This window comes from Myotis brandtii, unplaced genomic scaffold (assembly GCF_000412655.1).
Source record: "Myotis brandtii unplaced genomic scaffold, ASM41265v1 scaffold847, whole genome shotgun sequence".
Classification (NCBI taxonomy): domain Eukaryota; kingdom Metazoa; phylum Chordata; class Mammalia; order Chiroptera; family Vespertilionidae; genus Myotis; species Myotis brandtii.
In genome coordinates, this window is record NW_005371441.1 from 1,450,982 (window position 1) to 1,469,097 (window position 18,116).

An 18,116-nucleotide genomic window follows, 5' to 3' on the forward strand; every position below is an offset into this window, starting at 1 on the left:
CAGCAGCAGCAGCAGCAGCAGCAGCAGCAGCAGCAGCGGCGCCACCAGCAGGGAAAAGTGACAGTGAAATACGATCGCAAGGAGCTCCGGAAGCGGCTGGTGCTGGAGGAGTGGATCGTGGAGCAGCTGGGACAGCTGTACGGCTGCGAGGTACCTGGACACGGGGCCTGGAGGGTGGGGGCCTCCCTCTCCCCATGTGCCCACCCAAGAATTCTCCAGGGCCCGGTGCGCACGGTCCTGGCTCCCCCAGAACCCAGCGCTGGGGCGGGGCGCGGCGCGTTCTCGATCCAGGGTGCTCTCTGGCCCCGGGGAGCCGCGAGTGGGACGCCTCTGACTGGGTTCAGCCGCTGGGTGCCCCGGAGAGCTGCAGCCCCCCTTGCTGGCTCCAGATGTAAATTGTGTCCAGGATAGAGAACCAGACTTAAAATTGGTGACGGTGGGTGACGGTGTGGGGTTAGGTCTTGTTAAGCATATTGCCTTTCTGGATCCCCAGGGGCTCACCCCAGCTGCGCTTAACCCCGGGGAGAACAGAACTCGCTCCTGGGATCCTGGTAATCCCGATTTTTGTGGAGAGGGAACCGAAAGGAGAGGTTCTGGGGATCTCAGAGGCCCCCTCTGCTCCTGAAATTCTACATCCAAATCAGGAGAGGAACGCGTTCCCTCTCCCAGGCTCCCCCCCCCCCCCCCCCCCCCCCCCCCTGTTCCCATAATTAATCCTTTCATTGCCCAAAGCTGCACACCTTGAGCTTTGTGGAAGCGGCTTTCTTGCTTCCTGGCCGAGCTCAGCTGCTCCTGTTGATGGTGCAGAATGAAAGCCTCGGGCGACCTCCCTGGAAGGGCGCCTGGGTGGAAGGAAGGTAGCTCAGCGCTGGTCGGGACGCTGTGACCTCCCACAGCTCAGGGGCGCAGGCTACACGCCACTCCGCCCCGACGTGTTTACAATTGATGTCAGGAGGAATATTTAGAACGAGCTGTGACAAAGGTAGGCTAGGAAAAGGACCAAGGCCAGTATGATCTCTCCTCAGAGTCTTTAATAACAGTAATTTAAAATGAAGTCGTCTACTTCTCCTGCGGGAGTGGAATTTGGGAAGGGTGGAGGAGGATTAATAATTTAGGACATGGCGTCTAACTTGAAGCTAGGTCTGTGTCCTTACAACTGTTAACGCTCTTCAGTAACAATGAAAGCCAGATGGACTCCCTGGCCTTTTCATTGGTTTGGGGAAAACTAGAGTTTCACACCTTTTGTGGCCAATTGTGAATACGTATCCTCCTTAACATTCTCATCACACAAGGAAACAGCATTCTCATTATGGACTACCGCTGAATGGTTATGATATAATGAAGCTTGGCTATCTGACTCATGGGCTTGTAAAATATATTGTTTTTCCAGCCCAGCTCCTATAAAAAGCCATTTTAATGTCATGAATAAAAACTGGCCAACGTCGGAAGTGTTCATGTTTTTCTTAAGTAGGAAGCTGGCAGAACTCTCCAAAGGAACAATATATATGATCTGGATGGGGCTACTGCATGCTCTGTCTTGCCTCTGTAGAATCCAATTAATTTTCATTTATTAGTTTCATACAGGCCTTTATACTCCATTTTGAATTTGAAAGATTTGAGTTCATAGAAAAACTGCTGTTGAAATGAACAATGCTTTGGCAATGTTCCTTTCATGGGAGGCTGAATGGGCGGAGCTTGGGCAACTCGAGAGAGTTCCAGACTCTCAGTAGGTTGCCAATTCATATGTTTTAAAAACTCTTCAGAATAACTGGGGGGAAAATGGAGGATTGATTGTTCACTGTATTGGACATGTGGGTATATTTTTTAAAGGGTGAATATGACCTTGAATCTTTTCTTTGTATTTCTTCTCTCCTTTTAGACCTCCAACTTATAGATAGCAAACAGCTTTGATTTGAAAGATAGGTTTTGTGGTGAAATGATACAAGATGCTATATGCTGCCCCCCTGTCATTAAAATGTGGCAAGCACTTCTCTTCCAGTTGTGTGTTCTGTCATTTTGGAGGGAAGGAAGATAAATCATTGAGGAGGTTGCTGGCAATTTGTAATTACTATGCTGATGGCACGCCTCATTTAATAATCGAAACACGTGGACAAATAATTAGCCCTATAAAGGATTGTCTTCTTCCATCTAGTTCTCTACTGGTAGGCTCTCTTTCAGCCTCGTTTCTCTGGCCTGGTAGCCTTCCCTTGCTGACAGCTTCAAGTAGTTCAGCCTGTGACATGTGCATGGAGAAGGACTTACCTTGGCTTAAAGCTCTGAATCTCATGAATACGAAGGTTAGGAAATGCCCTTGTTTAACACTTAAAGTTGGTAATTTTTCCAAATATTTATCACATGAAATTGACACAGAAAGCCAATTTGCCTGAGCTAACAGCTAAGTTGGGGGTGGGGTGCGGGAAGAGTGGTTTGAACACGTATTTAATTTCAGAAGAACTTTTAAAAGGCAGGTCAGCAGTTAGATGACTTGTCCTTCACAGAGTAGAAAATAATGATCTTTTGGAGCAGCATAAAGCATGAGATTTAACATTAGAAAAGAGTGGGAAGGAAGAAATACACTTTCTGGCTGTGGTCTTATCTAGAAGTTTGCACTGCGATCAGTTTAGTATGGAGAATAATGTAAAGACAGGATGTGAGGAGAGCTTACTAGGTACCAGGTGCTGTTCTAGGCACTTTGTAGTCACTCACTCACTTAGTCTTTACAACAACCCTGTGAAGAGGGTGCTGCTAGTGTCTCTATCGTACAGATGAGGAAACGGAGACAGAAAGATTAAGAGGCTTTCCCAGCTCACCTAGCTGGTGAATGGCAGGGGTGGGGGTGGGAGTGGACCCCAGGCTTGCCTGAAACTTGGCAGGGTCTCATGCCAGAGAACAGATGGAGGCCCTCATAGCACACATCTAAATATTTTAAAGTTATAAATTAAGTGAACAAAGGAGCATTTATCTACCTGCCTTGACAACAATAGCTTCAGAATGGCCTGGAGGGTTAGGTTTGGATTTGGAATTCTCAGGCTTCCCAGAGCTCAGAGCTGGAATGCGGTTGGGGAGAATCTTCCTGGGCCTGGGGTCCGCCCCCCTTTGCATTTCTAAAATGCTTAGTTATTGTGTTTACATTTATTTTCCATTTCATCTCCTTGTACAGTTTCCTCCTAGGAATTTGGTTGTAATGGGACTGTTAGGTTAAGTCTATATCCACAGTTAAGGGTTTCTGGTTTAAGACATTTTCCTATCTCTTCCAAACCCTGTCTGGTTTTAAGAGCATTTGAAATCTGGCATAGCATCTCCATGGACACATATTGCAAGATGACTGACTGGACAAGTCCTATCAGTTTTTCCATCTTTCCCAACATCTAGATAACATCCGCACTCCCTGTTGTGCAATTCCATATGCTTTGGAAATAAAAGCCTGTTGTTCATCTCAAAATGCAAGGGGAAGCCTCACCATAAACAGGTTTGTGCATCGAGGGTTTTCCTGTGTTGTTATCCAGACTGTCCATTTCGGAGGCCTTTCTCTTTGTTGAAGCGGCTGCATTTTAAAAAGTGGTTTCTGGCATATTACACCTTTTCTTCCTCCCCGACACCCTACCATCCTCTGGCTGTAAATCAGTTTTTCTGATGGTGACTCATAGAAAGAAATACCCTTTGGATTGCTGCCTGATATACACACACAGACACGCGGATGTATGAGCAGAGCCACAAGCACCCCCTCATGTTACTATGTGCGCCAAAGAAAAAATTACAAAGGAAATATAAGATGTGACTTCATTAATGCTTAAATCTGATGTTCTGTTCTATTTCATTTCCCAAAGTTGTTGGTTGTGACCCTCTAGGTTGATCTCATAACACATTTCTGGACCGTGGGCTGTAGTTTAAAAAAATACTGTAAGGTATAGCATAGGGCAGCAGTTCTCAACCTGTGGGTCGCGACCCCTTTGGGGGTCTAACGACCCTTTCACAGGGGTCACCTAAGACCATCAGAAAACACATATATAATTACCTATTGTTTTTGTGATTAATCACTATGCTTTAATTATGTTCAATTTGTAACAATGAAATTGGGGGACACCACAACATGAGGAACTGTATTAAAGGGTCGCGGCATTAGGAAGGTTGAGAACCACTGGCATAGGGAATGTAGTCAGTAATATTCTAATAACTAGGCATGGCGCTGGATGGGTACAGGATTTATTGGGTGATCACTTGTTAATTTATGTCTGGCCACTGAAACTAACATAATGATGTATGTCAACTGTAATTGAAAAAAATGATAAAAAATACTACTTCAAAAAGGGAAAAGTCTAAACATATGTAATAAAATTAGCTGACATTTATTGAGTGCTTTCTATGTAACAGGTATGATTTGTGTAATCCAAGTAACAACCTCTCATATTCCATTTTATGGATGTGGAAATTGAGGCACAGAGAAGTCTGGAAGTTGCTCCAGGGCCCTCCGGTGGGACTTGGCTGAGCAGGGATGTGCCTGGAAAGTCGGATGGCACCTTAACCACTGCACTGTACTGCTTCCTGAGGGGGGACAGTGGGTCCCATCTGTGAACCCCGTCTTTCACCCACTCTCCAGGTGTGATGGTTGGAACTTCTAAGCTGACTGACAGTGCCTGTGTGGGGATACATACCCCTGTCAGCGGTGTGTTCTGTGCCTGCATCAGGCCTCTTGCTTGAAGTTCAGGTCCTTGCTTTGTATGTAGATCCGCTGCTACAACATCAAATTAGCCTGCTGTGCTGCTTTGTGAGTCCCTCGGCTGGAGGTAGAAACTGCTGCTTAGAGTTTGGCTTGTGAATTATTTGGTGAAACATCATTTGTGTATTTGAGAATGAATAGCATTTTAAACAAAACTGCTTTAAAAAATCTCCATAAAGTCAATCTGTAAAATATTAAGGAATAAATTAAACATGTTAAAAGTCTATGAATAGCCCTAGCTGGTTTGGCTCAATGGATAGAGCGTCGGCCTGGGGACCAAAGGGTCCTGGGTTCGATTCCGGTCAAGGACATGTACCTTGGTTGCAGGCTTCTCCCCAGCGTGGGCCCTGGTCAGGGTGCATTCAGGAGGCAACCAATCGATGTGTTTCTCTCACATCGATGTTTCTCTCTTTCCCTTTCTCTTCCATTCTCCCTAAAAATCAATGGGAAAATATCCTCGGGTGAGGGTTAATAAAAAAAGTCTATGAATAAAAGAATTCTAAGTTGCCAAAGGAAGAAAGGAAAACTGTACTCAGCACATTTCCGCTTGAAACAATGGTTACAGGAACTTGATGTGGAGCTATGGTTGAAAGAATAAATGCTTTGAAGCTAGATGAGCCTTAAGTTACCTCAGGCCCCAGCATTTATTTATTTATTTATTATTTTAAAATATATTCTTATTGATTTCAGAGAGGAAGGAAGAGGGAGAAAGAGATAAAAAACATCAATGATGAGAGAGAATCATTGATCGGCTGCCTCCTGCACGCCCCACACTGGGGATTGAGCCCGCAACCCGGACATGTGCTCCAACTGGGAATTGAACTGAGACCTCCTGGTTCCTAAATTGATGCTCAACCACTGAGCCTCACAGGCCTGGCAGGCCCCAGCCTTTAGTGGTAGTTAGAGATGAGGCAGGTCTTTAACCTCTCCGGGCCTCGCTTTCTCCCTATATTTAAGGGAATCATCACGACCTCTTTGTAGGGTTGTCATGAGGACTGAATGGGTAAGACACAGAACCTGGTAGCTGGAACATAGTAGGTGCCCAGTCATTGTTGTAATTTGAACCACACCCAGCCACTAACTGTTGGTTATTCTCTATGATGTGGGGAGAGGGCAGGAGGAGGAAGAAAACAGGTATTCACATCTACCTGGTGATAGAATTTGGAGAAGGATGTGTGGGTACTTTGGGGTCAGAGATGGTGTGTCTATGAATTATCAGCGGTTGCCAACCGGTGGTCCGCAGACCATTGGTGGTCCGTGAGGTCCGAAAGGTTGGCGACTGCTGCTCTATATTACTTCCCTTTTTCCTAGAGCCTTCCTCATTCGGTAAGTTCCTGTGGTTTTCGAGGTATATATGTGTAGAGAAATTAGACTTCAACAATTCGAAGGCGGGGTCTGTCTTAATTTTCTTTGTCTATGGCCCTAGTAGAGCACAGTTCTTCAACCATGAAGCATTTGTTTGAATGAATGAAAAAGGGCCAGTCCTCAGGAAATCTTTGAAAAACCTTCGGTGTTTTAATATTGAATTAGTGGGTAGTGTTTCTTCGTCATAGTCATGGCTAAGAAACACAACCGATCCATGATTTTGTTATAATAATCCATATCATGCTCTTGTATCACTACTGTTTCATGTCAGCATTGTTGGAAAATATACCTTCCTTCATTGACTTATTTGCTCCAAGCAGGAATTTAAAAATAGCAGTGGCAGCTAATTGATTTTTAAGCTTAGATTGAGAGCATTCTTTTGAAAATTTGACCTTCCCTGAGTCCCCCGTCCACTCTCTTTCTTTTTCTTCGCTTCTACTGGGTCCCCTGCCACACTAGTTCTGCCTGCTGCTCTCACCTCTGTGTGTTCGCATCCAGTGTCTTCTGTTTTTCTTCCAGCTTTGACACAACCTGGCTGCCTGTGGCACCCCTGGCCTAGCTCATAGCTCTCCTCAAAGAAGCCACATCTTTGTAGATCAGCGGTTCTCAACCTGTGGGTCACGACCCTTTGGGGGTCGAACGACCCTTTCACAGGGGTCGCCTAAGACCATCGGAAAACACATATATAATTACATATTGTTTTTGTGATTAATCACTATGCTTTAATTATGTTCAATTTGTAACAATGAAATTGGGGGTCACCACAACATGAGGAACTGTATTAAAGGGTCGCGGCATTAGGAAGGTTGAGAACCACTGTTCTAGATGGAGGGAAGGCTGAAGGCTGAATTTTTCTGTTCTCCATGGCGTGTGCGCACGATTTCATTCTGTAGTTTACTCTGTTCAGTCTCCTTTCCTTGCACTTGGCTGTTTCAAACCTTCACCTGTCTTTTCAAGGCGCCTTCGCTCCATCTCTCTTCCCTTCAGAGTCCTTGCAGCCTCCTGTTCAAGCCAGTCCAGCACCCTCCCAGCTCTTCCTTCCCTTATTTCCCTCCTCTCTTGGCTGCATCTTCAACCTCCCCCTTGCTCCCAGCACATACACAAGTTGAAGTCTTTCACTTGGGTTAACAACTACCCCTTGTCCCCCCCACCCCCCCTCAATCCTGTATCTCCTCTGGTTGGCACCCTATCTTTCTCTCTCCCTTACCATCTATTTTTCCAGATCTTTTTCCACCCACAGTCTGATGTCAGCTCCTACCATGGCTTCCCTGAGGACCTTGTGGTTTCTCAGTCCAGTGGGCTTGCTTGGGTCTTATTTTACTTGGCCTTCTGTGCCACTGGGTGCCCATCCCCATTTCCTCTAGAAGGCCTTCTCGTCCTGTTCCCTAGCTCCTCTTGCAAACTCCTTCCTGGGTTTTCTTTCTCTGCCTGCCTCCTCAGTGCTGATGTCACACAGGTCTGCCTCTGGGCCCCAGCTCTGCCTTCTCTGCTTTTTTTTTTTCACCCCTGCACGTTCTTTCTGGGTGCTAGGAATATTCCCGTGACTGCAGTTGCAGTCCATATGCCAACAACTCTTCGATCTACATTTTTAGCCCAGATCTGTTTTCTGAGCACCAAACATATTCAGAGAGTTTTGAAATGGACAACTCCACTCAGATGCTCCATAGCAACCTCATATTTAACTCGTCTGAAAATGAGTTTATCATCTTCCTCTGCTGACCTACTCCTCTCTCTCAGTTCTCTCACATGTTATCATCCACAGATGTCCCAGCCAAAGACTGCGCTGGCGTCCTCTCTCGCCTCTCCCTGGCCCGCCACACCCAGTGGTCACGAAGTCTTGTTCATGCTTGCTCCTTATGGCTCTGGAGACTAATTCCTTTGTCTCCCAGCCACTGCTTTGGCCCAGCAACTTATAATTTCTCTCCTGTATTATAGCAATAGATATTTCAGTCTCGTTTCCCTCAAATTACTGCTAGTACTATAGTACTGCTGCTATTACCAGTCCTCTGTGCTTGCTGTTATTATTACTACTATTTCTGCCACTAGTGCAGGTCTGTGAGGGCCAGGTGATTTATCCGTCTTGTCTCCTACAGTCAAACCTCCCAATGCCTCGGGAAGGTGGCTGGTATCATCTTCATTGCTCATGGTTTAGAGCACTGAGATCAGAGAAGTTGTTACTTGTCCTTGTGCAAGATCATGCTGATTCCAGAGTCACCTAGCCACGATGCTACCATTGATCCCTGCAGTTACATTTATTAAGTTCCTACTGCATACCCCGTCCTTCATAAGCTCTCACTGAATCCTTGCAAGGGTTCGTGAACTCTTCAAGGTAGGTAAAGAAACTCAGTCCCTGCTGAGGAGGCCACATCCCTCAAGTGGCCGAGTCAGGATGGCCCCCTGCCTTGTCTCTGACTCCCGGGCTGGGGCCTCTTCCTCTGAGCCTCTGTGATGCTTCAGAGCCCCCTCCACACTGCGAGGGCATCTCCAAAATCCAGACTGGAGCTTGCCATTCCCCATGGCCTTCAGGGTAAAGCGTGAGCACCTTAGCCTGTGACAAGGGCTCAGGGGACTGCCCCACCCAACCCTCTACACCAGGGGTCCCCAAACTTTTTAAACAGGGGGCCAGTTCACTGTCCCTCAGACCGTTGGAGGGCCGGACTATAGTTTAAAAAAAACTATGAACAAATTCCTATGCACACTGCACATATCTTATTTTGAAGTAAAAAAACAAAACGGGAACAAATACAATATTTGTATTTGCACGTGACCCGCAGGCCTCCAACCCTCTAGACCAGGAGTCCCCAAACTTTTTAAACAGGGGGCCAGTTCACTGTCCCTCAGACCGTTGGAGGGCCGGACTATAGTTTAAAAAAAACTATGAACAAATTCCTATGCACACTGCACATATCTTATTTTGAAGTAAAAAAACAAAACGGGAACAAATACAATATTTGTATTTGCACGTGACCCGCAGGCCGTAGTTTGAGGACCCCTGCTCTAGTCTCATCTCTTGCCACTGTCCCTACCCCACTTCTTTAGTTGTGAACCGAGATCTAATCAGGGAAGGCAGGAGCCCCTTCCCATTTGCTTCTTCCTCTGCCAGACTCACCTCCCCCTCCCTCCCCACCTTACCTGGCTACTTGTTACCTGTTCTTCAGACTCACCCTTGTGCTGCCTCCTCCAGGCAGCCTCTCTGATAGGTCTCCTCACCAGCAGGCTTACAGGCCTTTGCTGGCTGCTTCTTACCCCTTCCTCAGCACTCTTTCTATAATCCTGTCCCCACCCAGGGCCCCCCACTCCCATCCCCCCAGCAGCAGCTTCGAGGGGGCAGAACCTTGTGATCTTTGCAGCCCCACTGCCTCTTGCACACCTGGCTGCACCCGTGCCTGGCTGTTAAGTGAGAGAGACAAACTGGGCCTCAAGGGCAGTTGGCAAATTTTCTGGTGCTTTGCTTTTCAGAAATACAGACCGCATTCATGTAATTTGGCTCTGCCGGCATTAAAAACCTGCTCTTTCATTGTGACTGAAAGTTTCGGCCCTTTTTCATGGTTATGAGTTATGTCCATGCAGTCCTTTGAACCTGTGAACTAGAAGGAAGTTGTTATGGAATACAGCACAGATGCGTGGGCAGGAAAAGTCTTCCACGGAAGTAATCGCAGGTTCCTGCCATTCTTTACTGTCATTTTCAGTTTTCCGGGATGTGCACGAATATGGCCTTATTTGCCCAGTAACCATTCATTTCTTTGGGAGTGGACATGCTCGCTGTGCTGGGGAGTGGTGAGCGCTGCTCCACCAGCAGAGAAGACCCGAGCCACAGGCTCACACAAGCCTGGCGAGAACAGGAGTGAAAGCCAGGATTTCTGCTTCTGCTCAAAAGTTCCGCAATAACTTCTCCCCCAGACCCTCTTAGTCAGCACCGGCAGTTCAGAAATCTGTTCCACTGCATGAAAGCTTAGAGAAAAGGGGAGACCAGAGTGCGAATTAGGCTCTGAAGCATGACTCTGTGGTCCAGAAAAAGTGATCAAAGAAGGACTTTTCCTCTTTGAAAGAATCCGTAGGGCTAGTTGTGACAGGAGCTATGGAGGGCAGAGGTAGTCATTCGTTCATTCATTCATTCAGCACATATTTACATAGATGAGGAAAAGGGAACAAGAAGACTTACTCCATCCTTCTAAACTGTGTAAAGGAAGGAGTTGAAAAGTACAGGGACCCTTCCCGTAGGCATGCCTATGAGTGCAGGCCTTTGTGTGAGCGCCTCCAGTAAGTGATTCACTGCGTAGCTAGCGGGCGTGTGCTTCCTTTACTCAAAGCCTGTTTTCAGGAGAGGGTATGCTGAACTCATTGACACTGTAATGTCAACAACTGAAAACACTTTATCTTCCATTTTAATGGAAAATAAGGGCTAAGTAAGCAAAAGTAATCTCTTACCAGCTGAACTTTGGGAATTAATAAACCTGGGCAGGCTTATAAATAAATAACATCATTTGTGGGCTGTGGGACCTTGTTGGAATCTGTGAGATCTATGGAATCAAAGCGTGTCTGTTGTTCCCAGCAGGATGGTGCAGGCAGGGCTCTGGCCGTGGGACTCTGTTATAGCTCAGTGACCTTGGAAGTAATGCTCCTGATAGACTTTTGTTCCTAGGTTTTCGTTCCCCATCTGAAAAAAAGTGAGGGTCTAGGTCTTTCAAGCTCCAGACTTTAGAGCAGTGATGGTGAACCATTTGAGTTCAGCATGTTAGCATTTTGAAAAACCCTAACTTAACTCTGGTGCCGTGTCACATATAGAAACTTTTTGATATTTGCAACCATAGTAAAACAAAGACTTATATTTTTGATATTTATTTTATATATTTAAATGCCATTTAACAAAGAAAAATCAACCAAAAAAAATGAGTGTCATAGGTTCGCTGTCATTGCTTTAGAGATTCTTTAATAAAGCTGGCCCCACATTAGAAATAATGAGATTTATTAAAGAGAAGGTTATATTTAAAGCAGTAATAGAGCCCGGCCGGTGTGGCTCAGTGATTGAGTGTCAATCTATGAACCAGGAGGTCACAGTTTGATTACAGGTCAGGGCACATGCCTGGGTTGTGGGCTGGATCCCCAATAGGGAGTGTGCAGGAGGCAGCTGATCAATGATTCTCTTTAACCAGTGATGCTTCTATCTCTGTCTCCCTCCCACTCTGAAATCAATAAAAAATATATATTTAAAAATAAATAAGGCAATAATAGAAAGATCTTTCACTTGCAAACCTGAGATGAGAGCTAGACTAGTTCGCCAAAGGATCATCCAATTTACATAGTTAATTTTAGTAGCTAAAGTGAGCATGTATTTTTCCATCCTCTCCTTGGCATGATCTCTGGTGTGATGAGACTTAAGAAGGATCAGATCAACAATCGTTAAAAACACACACACACACACACACACACACACAACGAAGGATCAGATCAACAATCGTTAAAAAACACACACACACACACACACACACACACAAAAACACTTCTAACCCCCTCCAGCACTTCCTCCCCACTATAAACTTCCAACTTAAATTTGAAATCTGACAAGTACAGTTATTCATAGCTAACCTATCTGCTTTTTTGCTTTAATTGGGTTAACCTTTAAGAAGAGCTGGCATATTTGACTTAAACACTTGCAGCATATAATTTATAATATTGGCTGTCGGAGGGCCTTTCCTATTCTTATTTGTCCTTTAGCTTGGCAGCTCATAATTAACCAATAGTGATATTTATTTTAACTTGAGGAACATTTGTGTTGAGGTATAAAATGAGCATCTGAGAAGTAGAATCACAGCAGCTTTAGGAAATAAAATTTAAAAACTGTGAAGGCTACAAATTAGCCTAAATAAGAAGCCAAATAAATCTGCACTAAACAAATTAATTTTCATTGGGGAATTTATTTCTGGAATGTCCCTTTATAGTTGGTTTCAGAACTAACATGACAGAATAGAAAAAAAAGTGTAGATTTCTCATGGACAGTGTTGGTAGGAAGTAAAAAACAGAATTTATCCCTCTTGGTAATATTTATTTTGTGTGAAGATAGAATCCATAAAGCACCACCAGAAAATCCCATTCAATCCACACAAAAGCTCTTTGATGTAAGTAGTTTTCTCATTTTTAAATGAGAAATTAGTTTCTGAGAAATCACGTTTCTGTTAAATGTGAGCATCAGTTTCCCCTTCACCACCTGACCATTTCCGTGAAGTCTAGTATGTTTGGCCTCTACACCGGGCAAGGCTTCTCTGCTTAATTTATGTGATACATTTTCAAATATGCTTCCTCTTTAACAATGTACAGGCTGCCTGAGAGAAGCCATTTGTAGGGTTAAGCTATCTCTTTAGAAAAATTCAAATCCATTCGTTCTCAAATATATATTCCCGTGAGCATGTTACTTATTTCATTGATGGCCAGGTTTACATGAGCCCTTAGTATTAGAACCTTATGCTCTCCATCTATTCACTCAGATTGAGTGTTGAGGTTACTAGTAAAAGTTAGAAACTCGCCTGAAATAAGCCTGACGATACAGAGTGGGTATTTTATTCTACATGTTTGAAAGGACCAGCTGTTATTACCTTTGGCATGGTAGAAGTAAAGAAATAGAGCTTCTTCTAAATAAAATGTGAAACATCCGTAACAACTTGTCTGGCTTATGTTAAAGGCTGTTTTTGTTCTGTGCACTGTGGTCAGTCATCGGTTGATATCTTTTATATTTTATATGTCAGTAGTGCGGCTGACGTCGCTGTTTCATTCATTTCTGCTAATATTAAATCAAATTTGATTCAAGCGATGTAGTGAGGGTGTTGAGTTTTCAGTTTGGCAAAAATGTTTTTTTCTGCCTAGTTCTTGTGAGCTAATAGTCTACGTAACAGCTCTAATTAGTCAACTGGTTTTTCTCCTGTTTGTCCTGGGGTGTGGAAGCTCCGACAGGTCACAAGAAGATGAGTCATGAACTTGATGCTAAAACATGATTATGCTTGCTATAATGAAAACATCCTACAAATATTACAACTACGAAATAATGCACTATCTCTGGTAGACAAGTGCCGTTTGTTCAGCTAAAATATTCCATTTCTTTTTTAAAAAATATATTTTTATTGATTTCAGAGAGGAAGGGAGAGGGAGAGAGACATACATCAATGATGAGAGGGAATCATTGATCAGTTGCCTCCTGCACGCCCCCTACTGGGGATCGAGCCCACAACCTGAGCATGGGCCCTTGACTGGAATCGAACCCAGGACCCTTCAGTCCGCAGGCCAATGCTCTATCCACTGAGCCAAATCAGCTAGGCCGTGGTCAGCAAACTACGGCTTGCGAGCCACATGCAGTTCTTTGGCCTCTTGAGTGTGGCTCTTCCACAAAATACCACATGCGGGCGCATGTACAGTGCTATTGAAACTTCGTGGCCCATGCGCAGAAGTCGGTTTTCGGCCTGGGCGAGTCTATTTTGAAGAAGTACTGTTGATATTTGGCTCTGTTGACTAATGAGTTTGCCGACCACTGACTAGGGCAATATTTCATTTCTTCATCAAAGCCCAGATGATTCAGTATTAAGTAATCTCATACCAGAGCAGTGTTTAAGGGTAGCTAGTGAAAACGTTTGTGTATCTAGGTAAACAGACTATCACCTGAACTAGCCTGAGACTCTCACAGCATTGAGCTGCCCGGGCTGCCTCAAACCTCTGGGATATGCCCATGGTAAACTTTGGGGAGGACTAGAGGGCTGTGTTTAATAAGCAGAGAGCCCAAGCTTGCGTTGACTTATTACTCCAGAGGAGGAAAAAATGAGTTTATTGATCACTGACACCTTACATAAGTTGCCTTGCATAAAGCAATTTGAAACAGGGAAGGAGGGCACAGAATGAGATTCAGAGCCCATATAAAACATTGAGCAAAATGAAATTCAAGTTCTCAAGCCAGCCATTGAGACTAAGATGCTGACCTACTGCCTCCTGGGGTGCGAGGCGTTGAGTAGGCCAGGGGTGTGGGTGTGGACCTGCCTTCCGCTCAGGGAACTCAGCTCCTCTCTTTCTCCCTCTTGGCCCCACTTCACAAAATCAAAATAAACAGAAAAGTCCCTAGATATGGCTTTTTACCAGTTGTGGGAACTAGTTTGTCCCATCTCAGAGATCGCTATTGGTTGTGATCAGGGGTTCTTTTTCCCCCCCTTTTTTTCATTTTTATGATATATATTTTAATCATATATTATATATTAGGGGTTCTTTTACATCTTTATGTCCGAATGCAAGGAGTCAGACCCTTCCTTCTCCCAGGTGTGGGCTTGGTCCACCAGGAGGATGGAGAGCTCTCCTGACCCACCTTCATTCACAGCATGGCTATGAGCCTTCATCCTTGGCTTCCTTTAACCCCCCTTTAAATGATAGAGCCCTTTCAGGGGTGTTTTCAGCATTAATAATGTTAAAAATCATCATAATCACCCCAAGAAAAGCTCAGGATATTTATGAAAGCTTCATTAGCAACATCTGTGACCTTTCCGCCATAATGAATTCTGCCTCATTAATACATATATTCAAATTAAAGATATGTTCTTTGGCCAAAAAGAGAGCAGACATTTTTTATCATTTGTTAATTTGAGGTTTTTCTTTGGTGGGGTATAGGGCTTGATTGAAAATTTTGGTCACACATCAGGTTTTATGAATATAGAATAATCTAGTCAGTATATCAGAACAAAAAATCTTGCTGAGTTGACTTAAGAGAATTACCTTTTTAATTCAACAGAATTATGACATTTGAATTAAGTGATAATTGATAACAATATTTTTCCATAAGATACCTTTTATAATTGCCTAAAATAGATGGCAAAGATTGCAAAGATATGTAATAAATATTAATTAGTGTCATTATGGGCAATTTTATTTAATTTATGTTTTTTTATAATGAACATGTATTCATTTTATTAGAGAAGGAATAATCTAAAGTTACAATGTTAAGACCATAGTCCTTAAAAAAGAAAAGAAAAGAAAAAGACCACCTTTCGTGTTGTTTTGCCTTCTCTTCTATATGAGGTAGCCAGGGGTTAAAAAATTTTAAATTGTAAATAAGGAAAAAATAAGCCAACAGTTTTGTTCCTATTCAGCTCTTTCTCTTTACATTTGCAGAATAAGCACTGATAACCTTTTTAGAAATTAGGGTGTCGTTGTTATCTTTTTGGGTAAAAAGGCCATCTCCAGTGAGGATGGTGGCCCCACCCATAGGTCAGAGGAAAGTCAGAGGGAAGAGTGTGTCACCTCCACCTTCTCTCAGGAGCCCATCCCTTCCATCTGCTCAGGGACTTTCCTCTTCTTTACCTGCAGCCTCTCCTCCATTTCAGGAGCCCTCGAGCTGCCCACTTAAGATCTGTGCCCTTCATGATGTGGACATTATACCTCAATGCAGCAGTAGGACACACAGGCCCACAAAACTCTCCTTCATCCCTACTTTGTCCCCTTCTGCTCTCCTGTCAGGCCCCTGCTGTGTTGCTTATCTCTATGGAGAGGATCATCCCCTCCATGTTGCTAAGTCCCAGGTGCCCATCCCAGTGCTCAGCCTCATGCTGTCAGAATGTTTGACTGTCCTGCTTCCCAGAGCCACTCCATCTATTACCCATCCATCAGCCATCCCAACCTCTGTCCATCCTCCATCAGCCACTGTGCTGTCCATCTGTTCCTCCCTCCACTATCCATCCACCTTCTGCCAGGCCCACTTTAAAAAAAATCACAAAACTTAATTTTTAAAAGATGGTTAGAGTTACAGAAAAATTTTTAAGATCGTTTCCATATACTCTCCAACCATGTTCACCAATTAGTAACATCTTAAATTAGGATGGTACATCTGTCACAATTAACGAGCTATTATTGGTACATTATTATTAGTAACTAAAATCCACACTTTACGCAGATTCCTTAGTCTTTACCTCGTATCCTTTATCTGTTCCCAGATTCCATCCAGGGCACCGCATTACATTTAGTTGTCATGTTTCTCAGATCATCTCGGCTATGGCAGTTTCTCAGACTCTCCTTGTTTTTAATGACCTTGACAGTTGTGTGGAGGACTGTTTAGGCATTTTGTAGAATGCCAAAGGGATCACAGAAAAGCGACTTCCTGTTTCTATCTGTGCTTTCTTATTCAAAGTATCAAATGCCTGGCCAGAGCAGCTCAGTTGGTTGGGCATTGTCCCATACACCAAAAGGTTGCTGGCTCCATCCCCAGTCAGGGCACATACCTGGGTTGTGGGTTCTATCCCCGGGTGGGACACCTATGGAAGGCAACCATCAGTGTTTCTCTCTCTCTCTCCACTTCCTTCCTCTCTCTAAGCATGTCCTCGGGTGAGGATGAAAAACAAAATAAACATGTGAGAACTTCCTTAGTTCATTTGAAGGAATTATTCTTTGTTCTAATTCACAATCTGCTTCTTTCTACGGCTGTTTTAGTGACCTAGTGGATTGGTGTCTCGGGGGCCATAGAGTTGTTACGATCACCTTCAACTAGTCCACATTCTAACAAATCCCTTTCAGGCCACAGAAGTGAGATCTTTCTTTTACTCTGTTATTGGGAGTGAGGCCCAGGTAAGGGCAGGTCCCTGCCATTGCTCCTGGTGTCTGGTTTGGCAGTGAAGTTGAAGGAGTGGCTGAATCAGGAGAATCCGGTTCACCGTGTGGAGGAACCTGTGGGAGAGACAGTGGGTTTACACTGATTGACGAGACCACTCAGGAAAGTGGGAAGCAAGACTGCTAGGAATAGCCAATTAGTTAAGGCAAGTTGCATTAAGCAAGTGATCTGGCCTTAGCCTGTCACTCTCCTCCTTCTGGCTTCCTGTGTTCTTGACTCCATGTCCTGTTTGCCAGAAATCCTAATACCCGTGTTTTCCAGCCTGCAAACTTCACCCTGGTTCCCGACAGATGCCTTGCTGGGTGGGTTTGCTGTAGAGTTTCTGACATTGCATTGCCCTCTGGACAGGATTTAGCCAGTCTTCACACTCAGCAGGAGGGTCCAGGCCTTTCCCTGCACTGCCTGTCGAAGAGGGAATGGCACACATCTACCCAGTCCCAGGAGCACCTAGACGGTGCCTTGAAGCAGAAAACAAGACAACTGTCTTGTTACAGAACCCTCTGCCTGTTGTTGTCTCCGTGACGGGACCTGCAGAGAAGAGAGGGAAGATGAAGCCAGAGTTTGGGCCCATATATGGATCTCACTTAATGGTGCTTTCGGGCCAGGTTTATATTGGGAAGGGAACTATCTTGGTAGATAAGAAGTGAAAAGTCTTGCCCATGTGACCGAGGACTGGACCCTGTCTGTTGACAGCAACGAGGGTAAAGATAGGGTCAGGTGTGGAGTGCCCAAGGGGCTGTAACGTGGCTTTTGTGAAGATGCAGTGGGTTTCCACGTAGCCGCCACTTCCTTCCTTCTTTCCAGTCTGCTTTGCTGTCCTTTTCTCCTTGGTACAGGGAGGCAGAGGGCAGGTGGGGGTGAGTTACTTTAATTGGGCCAAGTGGACCTGTGTCAGAACCCTAGGGGCTGGTTCTGCCCAGTAACTCCCAGTGAGTAGATGGGGACAGACTTCATCCCTGGGCATGGGAGATGGGCTTCCCTTTGCTGCCTGTGTCTTTCCCCTTTGCTCTACTGTTAGCCTGGGTTGTGGTATAAATATTGTCTAGCTACTCATCAGTGTAATGTTTTATCTCACTTGTGAGTAGGCTGCGTACTGTGACCATAATCTCCCAGAGGGCTTTGTGTGTGTCTCTCTCCTGCCCCCCCCAGGGGGCCCTGCACCCCCACCTGCAGACACCTGGGGCTTTTGTGGAGGCTCTGTGCCCTCTCAGTCTACCTGTGCCCTGTGATCAGGGGCTGGCACCACACTGGGAAAGGTTTACGCTGACCTGTCTCTGGGCCACGCGGGAGCTGTGATGGGAGATCTGGGCTAAGGGTCCAGTGGTCTGTCTGATAACCCAGCCCAGGTGGGAGGCGGAGGAAACCCTTAAGTGTGGGCAGAGGAATGGGGTCCCAGGGACGATGGAAGCC

At 44.9% G+C, this 18,116-nt stretch overlaps 1 protein-coding gene across 1 annotated transcript in view; it reads left to right on the forward strand.

Moving 5' to 3' along the window:
• The window catches only part of PPP1R14C (protein phosphatase 1, regulatory (inhibitor) subunit 14C), a 123,249-nt gene that overhangs the window by 64,413 nt on the left and 40,720 nt on the right, over positions 1 to 18,116 (forward strand). Inside the window, exon 5 of the mRNA XM_005884732.2 lies at positions 4 to 150. Coding sequence (XP_005884794.2) covers positions 4 to 150 — 147 coding nt within the window. The remainder of the gene's footprint in view (positions 1 to 3; positions 151 to 18,116) is intronic.